Source organism: Melanostigma gelatinosum, assembly GCF_949748355.1.
Source record: "Melanostigma gelatinosum genome assembly, chromosome: 6".
Lineage (NCBI taxonomy): Eukaryota > Metazoa > Chordata > Actinopteri > Perciformes > Zoarcidae > Melanostigma > Melanostigma gelatinosum.
The window spans coordinates 12462691-12478411 of NC_136639.1; the positions used below are offsets into that span (position 1 = coordinate 12462691).

At 45.6% G+C, this 15721-nt stretch overlaps 1 protein-coding gene across 4 annotated transcripts in view; it reads left to right on the plus strand.

Moving 5' to 3' along the window:
- Nucleotides 1-205: 205 nt before the first annotated feature.
- aak1a (AP2 associated kinase 1a) overlaps nucleotides 206-15721 on the plus strand; it is a gene marked incomplete at its 3' end in the record, with an annotated part of 35845 nt that continues 20329 nt past the window's right edge. For all 4 annotated transcript variants that reach the window (XM_079270615.1, XM_079270616.1, XM_079270617.1 and 1 more), the window contains exons 1-10: nucleotides 206-870; nucleotides 4276-4394; nucleotides 4980-5088; nucleotides 13517-13659; nucleotides 13807-13928; nucleotides 14010-14091; nucleotides 14223-14355; nucleotides 14499-14602; nucleotides 15059-15138; nucleotides 15224-15387. In XM_079270615.1, the coding sequence (XP_079126741.1) occupies nucleotides 711-870; nucleotides 4276-4394; nucleotides 4980-5088; nucleotides 13517-13659; nucleotides 13807-13928; nucleotides 14010-14091; nucleotides 14223-14355; nucleotides 14499-14602; nucleotides 15059-15138; nucleotides 15224-15387 (1216 nt within the window). In that variant the 5' untranslated portion in view covers nucleotides 206-710. The remainder of the gene's footprint in view (nucleotides 871-4275; nucleotides 4395-4979; nucleotides 5089-13516; nucleotides 13660-13806; nucleotides 13929-14009; nucleotides 14092-14222; nucleotides 14356-14498; nucleotides 14603-15058; nucleotides 15139-15223; nucleotides 15388-15721) is intronic.

The window sequence follows — 15721 nt, forward strand, 5'->3', positions numbered from 1 at the left end:
TCGATGTCCATCTGACCAATCACATCAAGAGAGGTCCAGCAGCACGGATTCCGCAGAGAGGACTCTCCCTATTAGCATACACTCTGTTTGTAGCGTTAGCTCATTAAGGTAGTATACCAGCCTTCATACAGCCTGCCGGAGATCTGTCACTTCTACAACAATACAGACGAGTAAAGCAGCATGTGAACAAAGTAACATTTCGGTTGAATGATATCGGTGGAGATGTGTAATAAGCTGCATTGGACACTAAGGAGCTACCTGGCTGCCAGCCTATCAACTGACAGCTGTCAACGCATCTAGCTGCTTAGCTAGCTAGCTAGGTGAGCTCACGGCTAACCAGTGTTTCTTCGGGCTCATTGCCTGGCTACATTAGCCAGCGCTGCTGTCGGTTCAGAGTGGATAGCGGCGACTTCCGCATGAACGTTACATCTTATTATTTTCTCAACAATATTGGACTCTTCCTGCTGTTCAAACCATGAGTTAGCAAGGAGCGTCAGACCGCAGTGGGTGGAATAGTTTGAGGTCCAGCTCGTTAGCTAGCAGTTAGCTTGACGCTAGCTGACTGCATTCATTCAATTATTTAAAAAGCTGCTAAAGCCTTAACACCAGCACCTCAACGACCGAACGGGACCTGGTTGCATCCACTCTCGAGTGTTATTACTTATACATTTTGGACTTGACCGTGCTTTGGATAACACCGGGGAGGGGAGATGAAGAAATTCTTTGATTCTCGTCGTGAGTTGGTGAGTTCTGGGCCTGGACCCGGAGCCGGCGGAGGAGGCGCTGGTTCCGGTGGCGGTGGCACCTTCATCGGACGGGTCTTCACCATCGGACGATATCAAGTGACCATCGAGGAAACTGTCGCTGAAGGTGAACTATGTGGCTTAATGTTGTGTGGATTACACACGTAACACAAATACGTCTCAGATCCACAATCTGACCTGTACATTGTAGTGAGGATGGACAGTCTAGTAACATTAGTTAAATACATAAGTGGCCCTGTTTTTATTGGGTTATGGCCTAGCGAGAGCGCCAACGTAGTGCCCCCTTAATGCTGATGCTTATGCTACAAGGCTTTAACAGTTACTGTATCAATTGTCACCACCCAAGGCAGCTCTTTTGATGTTCATTTACTTGCCAAGCAGCTTTGCTCCAATCACCTTTATTTTCTTATGTGGCCTGAGCTTGTTTTCTAATGTGTAAGATTTTAAAGCTGAAAGTTAAAACGTGTGTGAGAGAGTGTGTATACAATTGTCGGTTGTTCATATTGTCTTTTCTTTGCATGACTGCACTCTTTACCTGGATGCTGGGAGGAACATTTCATAACTGGATTTTCTCCTGTGTTGTAAAGGACTGATGCCATGCTGAGTCATCAGTCTCGATATTTACAGAGGGAGTGACGGATCACAAATATAGACGTCAAAGGTTTAGAAGGAGAGAAAGATTATCAGGATGTGCAGCCACATAAAACATGACCTACTGACTAGGTGTTACTTTCATAACACATTTCCTTGGGCCTGCACGTATCTATGTTCACACAATCTTGCAGGTTGCTCAGCTGTAGGTGAATCTAAATCAGTGAGTTAAAGGGTGAGACATGTTTTGTTAGAAACTGGTCTTAACCTGAACACCGTTAAACAGGCTTCTTGATGGGGCTAACAGGTTTCCCATGGTCATTTGTCTTTGCAATAACAGTCTGCCGCCATGCTCTGTTAGCTAAGAGTGCCTATTCAATAATAGATGAAAGTAGACTGATTAATTCATCAGTACTATAGATGGGCCCCATCTGTTTGACCACATCGTGGCTTTGTGAAGGGGTTAGACGGCTAACTGCAGTCCTGCCCTGCACTGAGGTGTCGGTGGAAACCTTTCTTGGAATTTGTTTATCCTGCGAGTTAGTTTTCTTATCAGCTCTGTAAAAAGCTTTGGCCTTGTTGCAAACATTTATTTGAGAGAGAGGCACCGTTCAGACTATTGTTACGACTCCTAAACAGTAAATTGGGTAGTCGGTCAAAGTTAATATATTCCCCAGAATTATGACTCTTTCACAAAATGTTAGTTGGGCTGCTTTTCCACGTATCATATTTTTCTTGCTCTGGCCCCCCCCCCCCCCCCCCCAGTGTCACTAGGCCTGTTTATTCAGATGGCTGGTTGTAGTCTGTTCTATTAGATGGCTGCTCCATTTGGAAAATGTGTTTTTATTTTCTCTCTCTATCTACTCCCATTGTTGTCATTGTGGAACTTTGTTGCCTTTAGCTGAAACACTTTTCACAATATACAGACAAAAGCAGTCGGAGGGACACACTGGCTATTGTAGCTTCAGACCGAAAGGTTCGTTTGGGATCGTGTCATTGTTGCGGTTGATATTTTCGACATTTGGGCTTCGGGCAGAATCTGATTTGTTCTCAACTAGTCATCTGAGGATTTTCAAAGACACAGCTTTCTGTCTTTACTATCAACAAGATGTGTTTTCTTGTGTCTATATAGACTTATTGCTTCTAACATTGGCCCTGTTCTGGAGATGTAACATAATGCATTGTATCAAGACAATGTGTCCCAGTTCCTGCTATTGGACTACACAACAGCTTCAGTGAGCCATTCCCTCATTCGTAAACCAAAAGCATCCAGTTTTCTGCTAATTTTGTCTCAAGCAGATGAGACTGCTGCTACTATTTCTTGCTGTCATTGCAGTTTCACGTAACCTTGCAGCGAGCATGTTTGTAAATCATGGTCGTGAGGACATGTGTAGTGGTCTTAAATCTAGACGGTATGTAAATTCCACTACAAACTGATGACGAATTGCGACTGAACATTAGTTTGCTGTGTTTTTCCCCCTGCAGTGCCTAAAGGTGTATTTTTGGTATAATCCTGACGGTCCGTTATGTCAAGAGACGGTGGCCTATTTGTAGCTGTACATCATTCGCTCACACTGCCTTCTTAGATTGTAGGCCGCTGCTAAACATGTTGCTAAAGAAGGCTGCTAATCCTTCTAACTTCTTACAGTCAGCCATCACAGATTAGACTGCGCAGGACAGCAAGGTTCAACTATCAGAACTCTGACACACACACACACACACACACACACACACACACACACACACACACACACACACACACACACACACACTTAAAGCCTGTGTTTCATGTCCTCATGAAGTGTGCTTCCTTCAGGATAGGTACTCGTTTGATATTGTCCTCCTCACCGTAACCCATTTCTCAAGCGCATTGCTACTCTGTGTCTTAATGACACTAATTACTCAGCCTAGTGCTCTCTGACACTAACACTTCTGTTGGTGCAGCTCTGTGTCGCACAGTTTTGCATTTCATTGTGAAATTTCCTGATGATATCAGTAAAAGTCTGTTATTATCATCCATGGTGACCCAGCTCCGCCCTGTCACGGTAGGGAGGGTTATTGTGTTTATTGTACCGTTTGTACTTAATTCATTTCTTTAAAGATACGTCTCACAGTGACGTTGCCTCAAGCACGCCCGCTCAAACGTCGCCCAGACCAGTCACATGGAGTTGCCCTTAGCTTAGTGATGCGAGCTGAATGAGTCAGCCCAGTGCATGCCATTAACAGAAGAGCTGCAGTAACGGCAGCCTTTACAGTGAAAGCTGCTACATGCTGTGTCAACACAACATTTAGAGAGAGGCTGAAAGCAAGCTGAAGCCAGTTCATAGAAGTCTGTGCACATTCCAATGCAGTGCATGTCTACTTAGAAAAAAACATGAGGTATAAGCTTCATGTGTAAATGCTATCACACTTTGACTTGACTCAGGTATGTTTATCCGTATCTGTTGAAATAAATATGTTTTATTCATCGGTGTGGTTGCTGCTGGTTTGAGTTGCTGTAGATGGATACAGCAATCTCGTGCTTTTCCCCATATCTCACTATCACTGCAACCACCGGTGGGGTGACACACATTCTCTCACTTCCTGTATTCTCAGAAAAGATACTTGCTGACAGAGTCACTGACATACAATACTTGTACAGGAGTATTTCTTGGGTACACTGGTGGAGAACTACAGAATATCTGCAGCTGACTGTGACTGTAGTGAAAAGTGAAACTAACCAGTTTTTAACATCACTCGATATCTTTTATGTTGTTAAACCCACCGTGTCAGGCATTGCTGCCCCTACATTTAAAAAGCAATAGAACAGGATATCTTTTACGAATTCTGGATTACTGTTTGTTAAGATGGTATGGTACTGAAATGAAATATGTGTGTGTTTATTCCATTTCTCCTTCTCTGTCTCTCCCATCATTTGCAGGAGGCTTTGCCATAGTTTTTTTGGTACGGACTCATCAAGGCGTACGTTGTGCACTAAAAAGGATGTTTGTCAACAATGAACATGATTTACAAGTCTGCCAACTTGAGATACAGATAATGGTAAGTTAAACAGTCCAGTAACTGACTGCTGAAGGTAGCAAGCACATTACACACTACATTTTAACTACTTTTTGACACTTGCAGGAGACGGTCATGTAAGAGCGGCTTGTGTTATTGGTTGTTAAACGTTACACACAAAGAAATACAGAGTTGACATTCAAATACTTTTGACCCTCATGGTCTGAATGTGAAGAACCCTGAATATTTCAAATTCTTTATCCTTAAAGGAAACACACTAAATGTTTCTGAGAATACTTTTTGACCCCAGAATAGTGACAGTAACAGAGCGGCGCTCATGGGTTGGATTGTAAGCGATGCAATCTAAGCTGCTTTAGTCCTTACTGTAAGTGAAACTCAGCAGTTCCTGCAGCCACACCCTGGTGGCATGACTGCTGCTGGATGCTTATCACCATTACATCCAGACCTTTGGCAGAGAATCAACATTTCTCTACTGTTAGAAACAGACTGAATCATTTTGGCTGTATCTTGTCATTTACTAACCCAAATGTTTTAGGGCTGTTAAATCTATGAACAATGTGTCGCCGTTGTTTATCATTGTTTCTTTCACTGCATTTGTTTACACAGAGGGACCTAGTGGGCAACAAAAACATAGTTGGTTTCCTGGACTCCAGCATAACTGCAGTTGGAGCTGGAGATGTGTGGGAAGTCCTGATCTTAATGGACTTCTGTCGAGGTAAACGGGCCCACCTGCCATGTCTGTCTTTGTTGAGTTCAAAGCTCTTGTTTCCCAGCATCCTGTTCCGTTCAAAGGCAAATATTCATTTGACGGTTGTCGTGGTCAATATAACTTCTGTTTCAGTCAATACATCGCTGAGTGGTCGCGCTATTTGTAGGAAGTTCAAATATTCATCACTGTGTAGTTGTTGAAGCCATCCTATGCGTGTAGTATGCTTTAAGATGGATAAGATTCAATTACATGTTTTATGCAAGCACCAATGGCAATGCAGTGTGTGCACATGTTTTTTTCTTGTTTTTAAATGATCAAGTTTGTTGCACTGTTGAAATCAAAGCAGATGATGCAGTTGCACATTGTCGTCCACTGGCTGTTTCACAGCTTCCTGTAACAAGGAGTTAACGTTGTTGTTTATTAAAGTTGTACGGTATACCATTACCTTGTATACCGTTACCTTGAGTTGGGATCTAAAGGAGCGTGTTTGGGTTATCAGCATTTAAGAAACTGAATTCTTGACATCAATAGAATTATTGATGTATGTAACAATTATTAATGATTATTAATAAAAACGGGGCACCACCCTGCGAACAGGGACCAATAACCAAACGATAAAACTAAGTCTCATAATTAGTAGTCACTCATAATGTCAATAGTCTGCGTATGACTATACATTCAGTGACAGTGAAGGGTTTTAAGTTCGAGCACAGGCCACTACATACAGTCTTATCAAATACATATGCACAAGTAATCACAGACGACTGCTCCTTAAAGTATAACAGAGTTTATTAAATCAAAATAATAAATGATCAGATCAATTAATATTGCAACCAACAAACGTTATCATACAATTTTATATGCCTAAACTAAAGAATGAATAAAATGGATGAGAGTGTATGTCTGTGTGTGTGTGTGTGTGTGTGGGTCTGTGGGTGAAAAGGAGGGAGTCTTACAGCTACGCTAAAGACTACAAAGATGGCGGCATCGAGTGACGCTGGCCAAAGGGGAGGGGCCTTAAGAACTACAGCTAAAAACTACAAAGATGGCGGAGTCGAGGGACCCGGACAAAATGGCAGTTAGGCTGCTGTATGTACTCACGTATGCCTGGGCAGCACGTGATGTGAGGCGCTCGTTTGAACGAGGTTCCCCAGGAGTAGAACTAGGAGCTATGTGTATGTGCGTGTTTCGTGAAAGGAGGAACGAGAAAAAAGGTGGGGGCTCATGGATCAGACTTCTGCGTGCTGTCCGCGTTGTAGTGATAATGGGGGTGTCTGGCGTATCGTACATAACGTGCCGTTGTCGGTAGAACTGCCAGCAGTTATGTACAATAGCCGAGATTCCACACTTCACTCACAGAGCTGATTTAATGAGCAGAGAATACTACACGAAGTGTAGTAAAACCAATGAAAAGAAATCAAATAAATCCAAGCAAACAGTCACAGTTAATACACGAATACAGCGGAGCTTCTCTCGTCCGCGAGGAGTTGCGTAATATCTCGATATCACGCGACAGTAATTTAAACACACAAAACACGGGAATATCAACATATAAATGAATGGCCTGAATTAAACTTAAGTTAATTTAAGCTAAGCTATGCCCAAATGCCAAGAATCTTACTTGTAGATGCTTCGTTGCAACGTTGAAGGGTTCGTGAGCAAAGTTGTCCTTTTTCTTCGAGAGGAAGGGGGGGGGTGCTTCTCAGCGCGGCGTTGAGCTGGCGCTGTTTCGGTCTGTCGTGGCGTGGCTCGGCTGGAGCAAACGCAGACGTGATCTGTCCTCGCGGCAGGGAGGGTGATCTAATTTCGGCTGACGGCGTGGTCCGTGCGTCTTACCGGGAATCGTCGGTGAAGGAGGGAGGCGTTGTCGTCTTTCCTTCGCCGGAATGTGTGCACCAAAAGAAAAAGAAACAAAAAGCGCTGAACTGATCGCTGAAGCAGATTCGTTATCGCGGGCTGTTTCATCCAGCGAAACGGCTTGTCAGGGTTTGAGTAGGGTTGAAGGGCCGTTGCTTCCTCGTGGCCTCGTCGTGCTGGAGGGGGGGGGAGGAGAGGCCGATGTGTCTTCATGCGTCCAGGACGAAGGTCCGGGCGAAGAGAGCGGTTGTGTGCCTCCTAACTCAACCGAGGTCGAAGGGGGAAGGCCTAGAAGTGTGAACTAAAAACAGTTTTATAGAACAGTGACTGAACCACAGGGGTCCTGGGGTCTCTTGGCTCTCGGCCAATGAGATTGCCGCGGTTACCATGGTTATTTGGGGGGGGGGAATTCACACCTGAGTGTGAAATTTCACCCAGAGGAGGCTTGTTCTCATCAAACTACAAGTCAGGATGAGACCTGTGCTTGAAAAAGTGAAGGCCTGATTCCCTTTGTCCACAGCACATGTTTAAGCAATATGGTCAGAGTCAGACCCCAACATCCCCCCTTTGTTCTGAAGAGCGAGGTGTTGGCTTCGGTCTTTAGAGCAAACCAAGGGCTGGCATGTGCATCCATGTGGTGGGGAAACCTGAAGAGGTGAGACAGTCCAAGTGTTCCTGAGACCAAAAGCAGTGGTTAAAACAGGCAGTGTTCATTGTTCATAGAGTTCAAGGTTCATAGTGGTCAAGTTCATGGTGTTCAAGTTCAGAGTTCATTGTTCAGAGTTCATTGGCATCTGGGCAGATGACTAAGGTGGCATCTGGGCAGATGACTTTAACTACTTCTACCTACATCTACTATCATACACAATTCAAATCATAGGTGAGCAAAACATTATTCCAAAATAATTCAATCGCTATTATGATGTTGTGATAATCTAGCATTGTGGCACAGTGTCAAAGAAAGTAACAACCCAAATAAACAAAACAACAAAGAGAGAGAAGGAAAGAATAGAAAGACAAGAAGCAGGTGAGGGGCAAACAGTGGTTACTGGTTCAACTCCTAGACAGGACTGGAGTCCGTCGGCGGAGCAGTCGTAGGTTGGCTACGTGGTGTTACGAATAGGAGGGAATCCAGTTTAGTCTGTCGCTTCTGGATCTATTAGTACATGATATGTGCGTCTATCTCTCTCTGATCGGTAGATTTAGAGCGAGTCCTGTGTCTAAGTTTTAGAATCTATCGATATTGGAGTTGCGTTGCCAAGACTATAGGCCAGAGGTACCTGTGAGGGTTGCATAACAGTAGTGGTAGCAGATTTACAGATTTCGTTAGCACGGCTAGTGTGACTAGCTAGGCTGGTCTCTCGCTGCTCCAGCTGTTGACAGCTGAGCCTTCTCGGATGAGGTCCTGGGTTAAATCTGACTGCTACGGCAGAGGTTATGTCTTCTTTGGTTACTTCTGGTAGAGTCTATAAAGCATGCAAAGGGTTCTCTATGAGAGTGGAGCATCAGTTTACAGTCGCAATGAACGTTTTTCAGGTCATGCAACTGTTCTGGTTGAAGTTGGATGTGTTAGCGGTTAGTGCATGTCTACAGGGTGAGTTGGAGCATGCAGTTAAACGTTAGTAGTCAATAGTAAGCTGCCATTCTGCCGGTTGGTTTCGGCACTGGCGAGATTAGAGTGTACTTCCTGTGAAGTGCATCTCTCTAAGTTTCTGTTGTCAGAGATCCACCCCCCTCGCGCTGTTCAAGTGGCGAGGGCCGATATCCCACGTTACCGCCAGCACTCAGGGAAACGTCGCGAACAGTTTCACTCTGGAGTGTGTCATGGCGGGCTGGTGATATCTCCCTCCCCCCACCCTCCTAATTAGAGATGGAGACAGGTCCGGCGCACAGGTCAAGTTCAGTTACCTACGGCACTGGCGACTTGACAGGCCGGGGAGATGACTCGGCTGAAAGAAGGCGGTGGCTTCGTTGAACAAGCTGGAGGTGGCTCATGCTGACAGAGCAGGAGAAGAAGGCTTAGTTGACGAAAGATCTTACGAGCTAGGGTGCTCGAAAGGCCTCTAAGGTTGTGGCACCCTAGAGGTGTATGCGAAAAGGTGGGGGAACACATGAGGCTCGTTTCTGACCCGGAGTCGGGTAGAGCAAGAGTGTTATGACCCCCCAGTAGGACTGAAGAATATGTATAGATATATACATAACGGGCATTGCCTTTGCGAACAAGGTCGCCCAAGAAGGTTGAAGAACGAGGTGCGAAAATGGGAGTGGTTGTTTCCGGAAGTGTGCTGAGTTCTCTTCCCCCCCCTTACCACGTCGACTTGGCAGCAGGGGGAAAGGTCACTTGGCTGAGTCAGGTGGGCTGCGAGTCAGCGTTACCTGATGGGTTGCCCTTGAGGGCGTCTTTCACCCCCCTGGTTCCGTTGGTCTTTCGACCGCCAGGGTCGTTTGTTCCTCGGGGGTGACCAGGGCTCGCTAGGCCAAGTCCTCTCGTCGTCTTCCGACGCTAGGTCGGAGTCGCTCGACTGTTGGATGCCTAAGACTATGGCGGTGTCTTCGTACCGATTTGTCGGCCGGCCGCGTGTCTCCCATGCAAGTTGCGCGTATTTCCTAATCTCTGGCATGGTGAGGTTACTCGTTCTGCAGTGCATAGTAACATCGTATCTCACGTTGTCGTGGAGATTGTGCAAGAAAAGCGACTTGAAGGCATGGTCTTCTTCTAGACCTGGGGCGTTACGTCCTTGGAAGTACGCAGATCTCAAGCGCCTGAAGTAGTCTCTCGGAGACTCTAGCCTTTCCTGGGAAATGGCAAAGGCGCAGAGGGTGGCAGAAGCTGGGTCGGTGTACAGGGAGTACTCCTCCCTAAGGGCGTGACAAAGGGATGAATAGCGGTCGCGGATGCTCGGTTGGAGCGTTTCCATGAAAGCGTGGACGCTTCGCGCAGTGGTTTTCCACACTAGCTTTAGCTTTTCGCGCGATGAGGGGCGCGATAGGTCGAGGAGGCAGCGATCGATCTCCCTTAGGTAGTCATCGATGCGCGAGTCGTGATTATTGGGATTGAAGCGCTCTACGTCTTTCGCCAGAGGCTCAATCTGTCGAGTACACAGGCCTCCAAGGTTGATGGGGCCTGAGCCATCCGAGTCGTCTAAGTCTCCATACTCGCGATGGTGGTAACGACTATCATCCTCCCTCCCTGAGGGGGATGGGGTCAGTTCTTGTCGCGCGCGTGAACTGCGTGGAGGATTGCGTTCGCCTGAGGTGGTTTTGAAGCCACCTGGGCCGACTAGGACCTGGTGTTTGTCCTCTCTCCTCCTGGTCGGGGATGTCGCTTTCAAGAAATGCAAGGTGGTTCGGGTCTCGGGGAATGAGGGAGCCGAGACCAAGAAATGACTGGGCTGAAAGGCTCGGTAGGGGGTAGCAGTACCTACCGGGGTTGCTGGAACACCTTGAAGCGCTTTCAGTTTGTCATCACTCTCTGATGCTTTAGAGAGTTCTAGGTTGACCTCTCTGAGGTCACTGCGCAGGCTACTATTTTCTGACTGTAGGGCTCTACAGTCACGTGACAACTCCTGAACCTCTGTTCGGAGTGTCCAGATCTCGCGTTGCTGCTCGTCGCTCTGTGCCCGGGTTCGGGCAGCTTGCAGCTGCATTTTCTGATGGTAGATGAGCAGTATTTCGCCGATTACGTCCTGAATCAGGCGCTCTCTGTTACCTGCTGGGTTATTTACATAAGCCACCAGCTGCTCTAATTGCTCGTCGCATAGGACAGCAGTGTATTTTGCAAAGTACTCTCTTTCCTTTGCTGTGAGTCCGAGGACATCAGCCACCGCATCTCGTAATGCGGTGTCTTCTGGAGCTACAGCTCCAGGAATGGGGGATTTCTCGTTGCTCATTCTCTCTAATGAGCACGACTCCCAGTAGTTGTTAATTCCCTAGTGTTAGAACGGAAACTGTTAGTGTTTACAGTTCTCAGTGAAATGTCTAGTTCTGTAACTTAGGATTTCTACTGTTAGGTGTTAATTACTGTTAGTGTTACGGTTCATGCAGGCGCACAGTGAAATGTCTAGCTCTGTGACTTACGTTTCTACTGTTGCTGCTCTGAGGTATCACTACTGCTTTGCAGCCAGAGGTGCGAAAATGCTAATGTGGTTTAGCACTTTGGGCCTGTGACAGCTGTGTGTAACTTATTTGGAGGGATTTAAGAAAACAAGCAAGGTATTACAAATAAACGATCAAATCTACTACACAGCTGGCTGTTAGTTTAAGAAATGAAACGAATAATTAAACCTGGAAACGAAATAAAATTTCGAGAAGGGAATTAAAGATTAAGATTAAAAATCTGGATTTAAAATCAAAAATTTAATTACAATAAGACAAGATTTTGAAGATCAAAGCCTACCTATTTTGGGAAATAAGTTTCAGGAATTTGGATCATTCAAAAGAGGGAAAAAAAATAATTTTTCGAAAAAAAATATTTTTTGGAAAATTAATTATTCAAAAATAATTATGGATTAATGTGCATATATACTGTAACAAAACTGGAATAACGTAGCCCCTCACACGGGGCACCATTAAGTTGGGATCTAAAGGAGCGTGTTTGGGTTATCAGCATTTAAGAAACTGAATTCTTGACATCAATAGAATTATTGATGTATGTAACAATTATTAATGATTATTAATAAAAACGGGGCACCACCCTGCGAACAGGGACCAATAACCAAACGATAAAACTAAGTCTCATAATTAGTAGTCACTCATAATGTCAATAGTCTGCGTATGACTATACATTCAGTGACAGTGAAGGGTTTTAAGTTCGAGCACAGGCCACTACATACAGTCTTATCAAATACATATGCACAAGTAATCACAGACGACTGCTCCTTAAAGTATAACAGAGTTTATTAAATCAAAATAATAAATGATCAGATCAATTAATATTGCAACCAACAAACGTTATCATACAATTTTATATGCCTAAACTAAAGAATGAATAAAATGGATGAGAGTGTATGTCTGTGTGTGTGTGTGTGTGTGTGGGTCTGTGGGTGAAAAGGAGGGAGTCTTACAGCTACGCTAAAGACTACAAAGATGGCGGCATCGAGTGACGCTGGCCAAAGGGGAGGGGCCTTAAGAACTACAGCTAAAAACTACAAAGATGGCGGAGTCGAGGGACCCGGACAAAATGGCAGTTAGGCTGCTGTATGTACTCACGTATGCCTGGGCAGCACGTGATGTGAGGCGCTCGTTTGAACGAGGTTCCCCAGGAGTAGAACTAGGAGCTATGTGTATGTGCGTGTTTCGTGAAAGGAGGAACGAGAAAAAAGGTGGGGGCTCATGGATCAGACTTCTGCGTGCTGTCCGCGTTGTAGTGATAATGGGGGTGTCTGGCGTATCGTACATAACGTGCCGTTGTCGGTAGAACTGCCAGCAGTTATGTACAATAGCCGAGATTCCACACTTCACTCACAGAGCTGATTTAATGAGCAGAGAATACTACACGAAGTGTAGTAAAACCAATGAAAAGAAATCAAATAAATCCAAGCAAACAGTCACAGTTAATACACGAATACAGCGGAGCTTCTCTCGTCCGCGAGGAGTTGCGTAATATCTCGATATCACGCGACAGTAATTTAAACACACAAAACACGGGAATATCAACATATAAATGAATGGCCTGAATTAAACTTAAGTTAATTTAAGCTAAGCTATGCCCAAATGCCAAGAATCTTACTTGTAGATGCTTCGTTGCAACGTTGAAGGGTTCGTGAGCAAAGTTGTCCTTTTTCTTCGAGAGGAAGGGGGGGGGTGCTTCTCAGCGCGGCGTTGAGCTGGCGCTGTTTCGGTCTGTCGTGGCGTGGCTCGGCTGGAGCAAACGCAGACGTGATCTGTCCTCGCGGCAGGGAGGGTGATCTAATTTCGGCTGACGGCGTGGTCCGTGCGTCTTACCGGGAATCGTCGGTGAAGGAGGGAGGCGTTGTCGTCTTTCCTTCGCCGGAATGTGTGCACCAAAAGAAAAAGAAACAAAAAGCGCTGAACTGATCGCTGAAGCAGATTCGTTATCGCGGGCTGTTTCATCCAGCGAAACGGCTTGTCAGGGTTTGAGTAGGGTTGAAGGGCCGTTGCTTCCTCGTGGCCTCGTCGTGCTGGAGGGGGGGGGAGGAGAGGCCGATGTGTCTTCATGCGTCCAGGACGAAGGTCCGGGCGAAGAGAGCGGTTGTGTGCCTCCTAACTCAACCGAGGTCGAAGGGGGAAGGCCTAGAAGTGTGAACTAAAAACAGTTTTATAGAACAGTGACTGAACCACAGGGGTCCTGGGGTCTCTTGGCTCTCGGCCAATGAGATTGCCGCGGTTACCATGGTTATTTGGGGGGGGGGAATTCACACCTGAGTGTGAAATTTCACCCAGAGGAGGCTTGTTCTCATCAAACTACAAGTCAGGATGAGACCTGTGCTTGAAAAAGTGAAGGCCTGATTCCCTTTGTCCACAGCACATGTTTAAGCAATATGGTCAGAGTCAGACCCCAACACTTGCAATCAGCTGAAATTTATAGAGTCTTAGTTGACTTATTTGCTTCATGCAGGAGGGCAGGTGGTTAACTTAATGAACCAGCGGTTGCAGACCGGCTTCACTGAAGCCGAGGTGTTGCAGATCTTTTGTGACACGTGCGAGGCAGTCGCTCGTCTCCACCAGGGCAAGGCTCCAATCGTCCATCGAGATCTCAAGGCAAGTCTAATTATTTCCCAGTATACTGCTGACTGCATAAGGCTAGCTAATTGATGGCCACTCTAATTATTTGGAAGTGATTTATTGTGACATGGTGTTTATGTACTATGCGTTCTGACAGGTCTGATCTCGTTTTTCCTCATGTAGGTGGAAAATATTCTTCTACACGACCGGGGACACTACGTGCTCTGTGATTTTGGAAGTGCCACCGAACGCTTCCAAAACCCTCAGACAGAGGGGGTTGCAGATGTGGAAGAGGAAATCAAAAAGTCAGTTTTCTGGGCCCTTTACACATTCGACCCATTCTCTTATTAAAATTCAGGAGCTCATTGTTCTGTTCTTAAAACCAGGTACACTACTCTGTCGTACCGCGCTCCAGAGATGGTCAACCTCTATGGTGGAACGATTATAACAACAAAGGCAGACATCTGGGTGAGAACGACCGTACCTTTACGCCACACTAGGATGACTGTGTGATCACATCATTCACCAGGATTGTGAAGCGCTAACCTGCTAGAGACAGACGCACATTTACATGAAAAGTGTTTCTCTTGTCTCAACAGGCCATGGGTTGTCTACTCTATAAGCTGTGCTACTTCACGCTTCCTTTTGGGGAGAGCCAAGTGGCAATCTGTGACGGAAGCTTCACTATCCCCGACAACTCCCGCTACTCCCCGGACATGCACTGTCTCATCAGTGAGTAACTGTGTTCCTCAGAATATACACACTGCCCTACTTACAGCATGTGCTTTACACATATGTGCAATTACTGTGAGTTTGAATGTGCATTCTCATATGTTTGAGTCAGAATAAACATCTTTTGTTCGTTGATTTCTTAGGGTACATGCTGGAACCTGACCCAGATAAGAGACCGGACATCTACCAAATATCCCACGTTGCCTTTAAACTGGCGCGACGAGAGTGTCCAGTCCCAAATGAACATGTAAGTCTCCATGACACGAGGAAGGGCAGGGATTTGAGATGAGACGATGCTGTAGTATCATCTCCAATTCCCAATTTCCCAAATAATGTTTGTGTTTTAGGTGTCTCACGTACAGTGGTTTCAGTGGTTTTCTAAGGACAGTAATCGAGGAGATAATGATATTGGAGGGAAGCTAACTGTATAGCTTTTGCCAGTTGGCTGCCCTCTATTCATCATTCCGCTTTCTTATGAATTTACAAAGTAGCTCAGCAATTGGTCTTCTGATTCAGCCAAATTCCTTACCTCACCCGTTTAAGTATTATTAAAGTGCATTCATGGAAGCTGTAAATCAATACTAGAGTGTAGCTGTGAGGCTCAAAATGTTTTATTAATACCTCCCTGATGTGAGAGATTGAAGCTCTTTGGTTTGATTATCCTCGATCAAATATAAAAGTGCAAATCCTCTTACTGTTGTAGAATTCACCGATTCCTGCAAAACTTCCAGAGCCCATCAGAGCCAGTGAAGCAGTGGCCAAAAAGAGTCAAACCAAAGCCAGGTCAGTGAAACGCCAAACATTTGACTTTTCATCGTTATAAGAAACTCCTACATTACTAGTCAACTCTCTCCTTTCCTTCCATCAGGCTCACAGACCCCGCTCCTGCCATGGAAACCTCAATTGCACCTCGCCAACGACCCAAGGCTGGCCAGGCTCACCCCCAGCCGATATCAGGCATTCTTCCCATCCAGCCGGCTCTCACCCCACGCAAGAGACCCAATGTGGCTGCTGGAGCACCACAGGCAATAGGTATGAGTAGCTCTATGAGGCCTCTGTATGTCTGGGTTAAGAACCGTCTATCTAAGTAATAGGGGCCTGCGTTTATGGAGACTGTTACCCTATACACAAAGCGACATCTTGTATTGAACTCAGCTTAATGAACTGCTCAAGAGTTTGACTCTAATGCCCACCAAGGGCTTGTATTCCCAGTGGTTCAAGCAGCCCACTCTTAAAAGGCTTTTAATTGTCTTTTTATGAGGCTTTTGACATTCACACTTTGACGAGGCTTTCCATCTGTGGCCCACTTCCAGAATAGATGGTGGCGCGATGTCACATTAATTACAGTAGCACACTGTCATGTTTT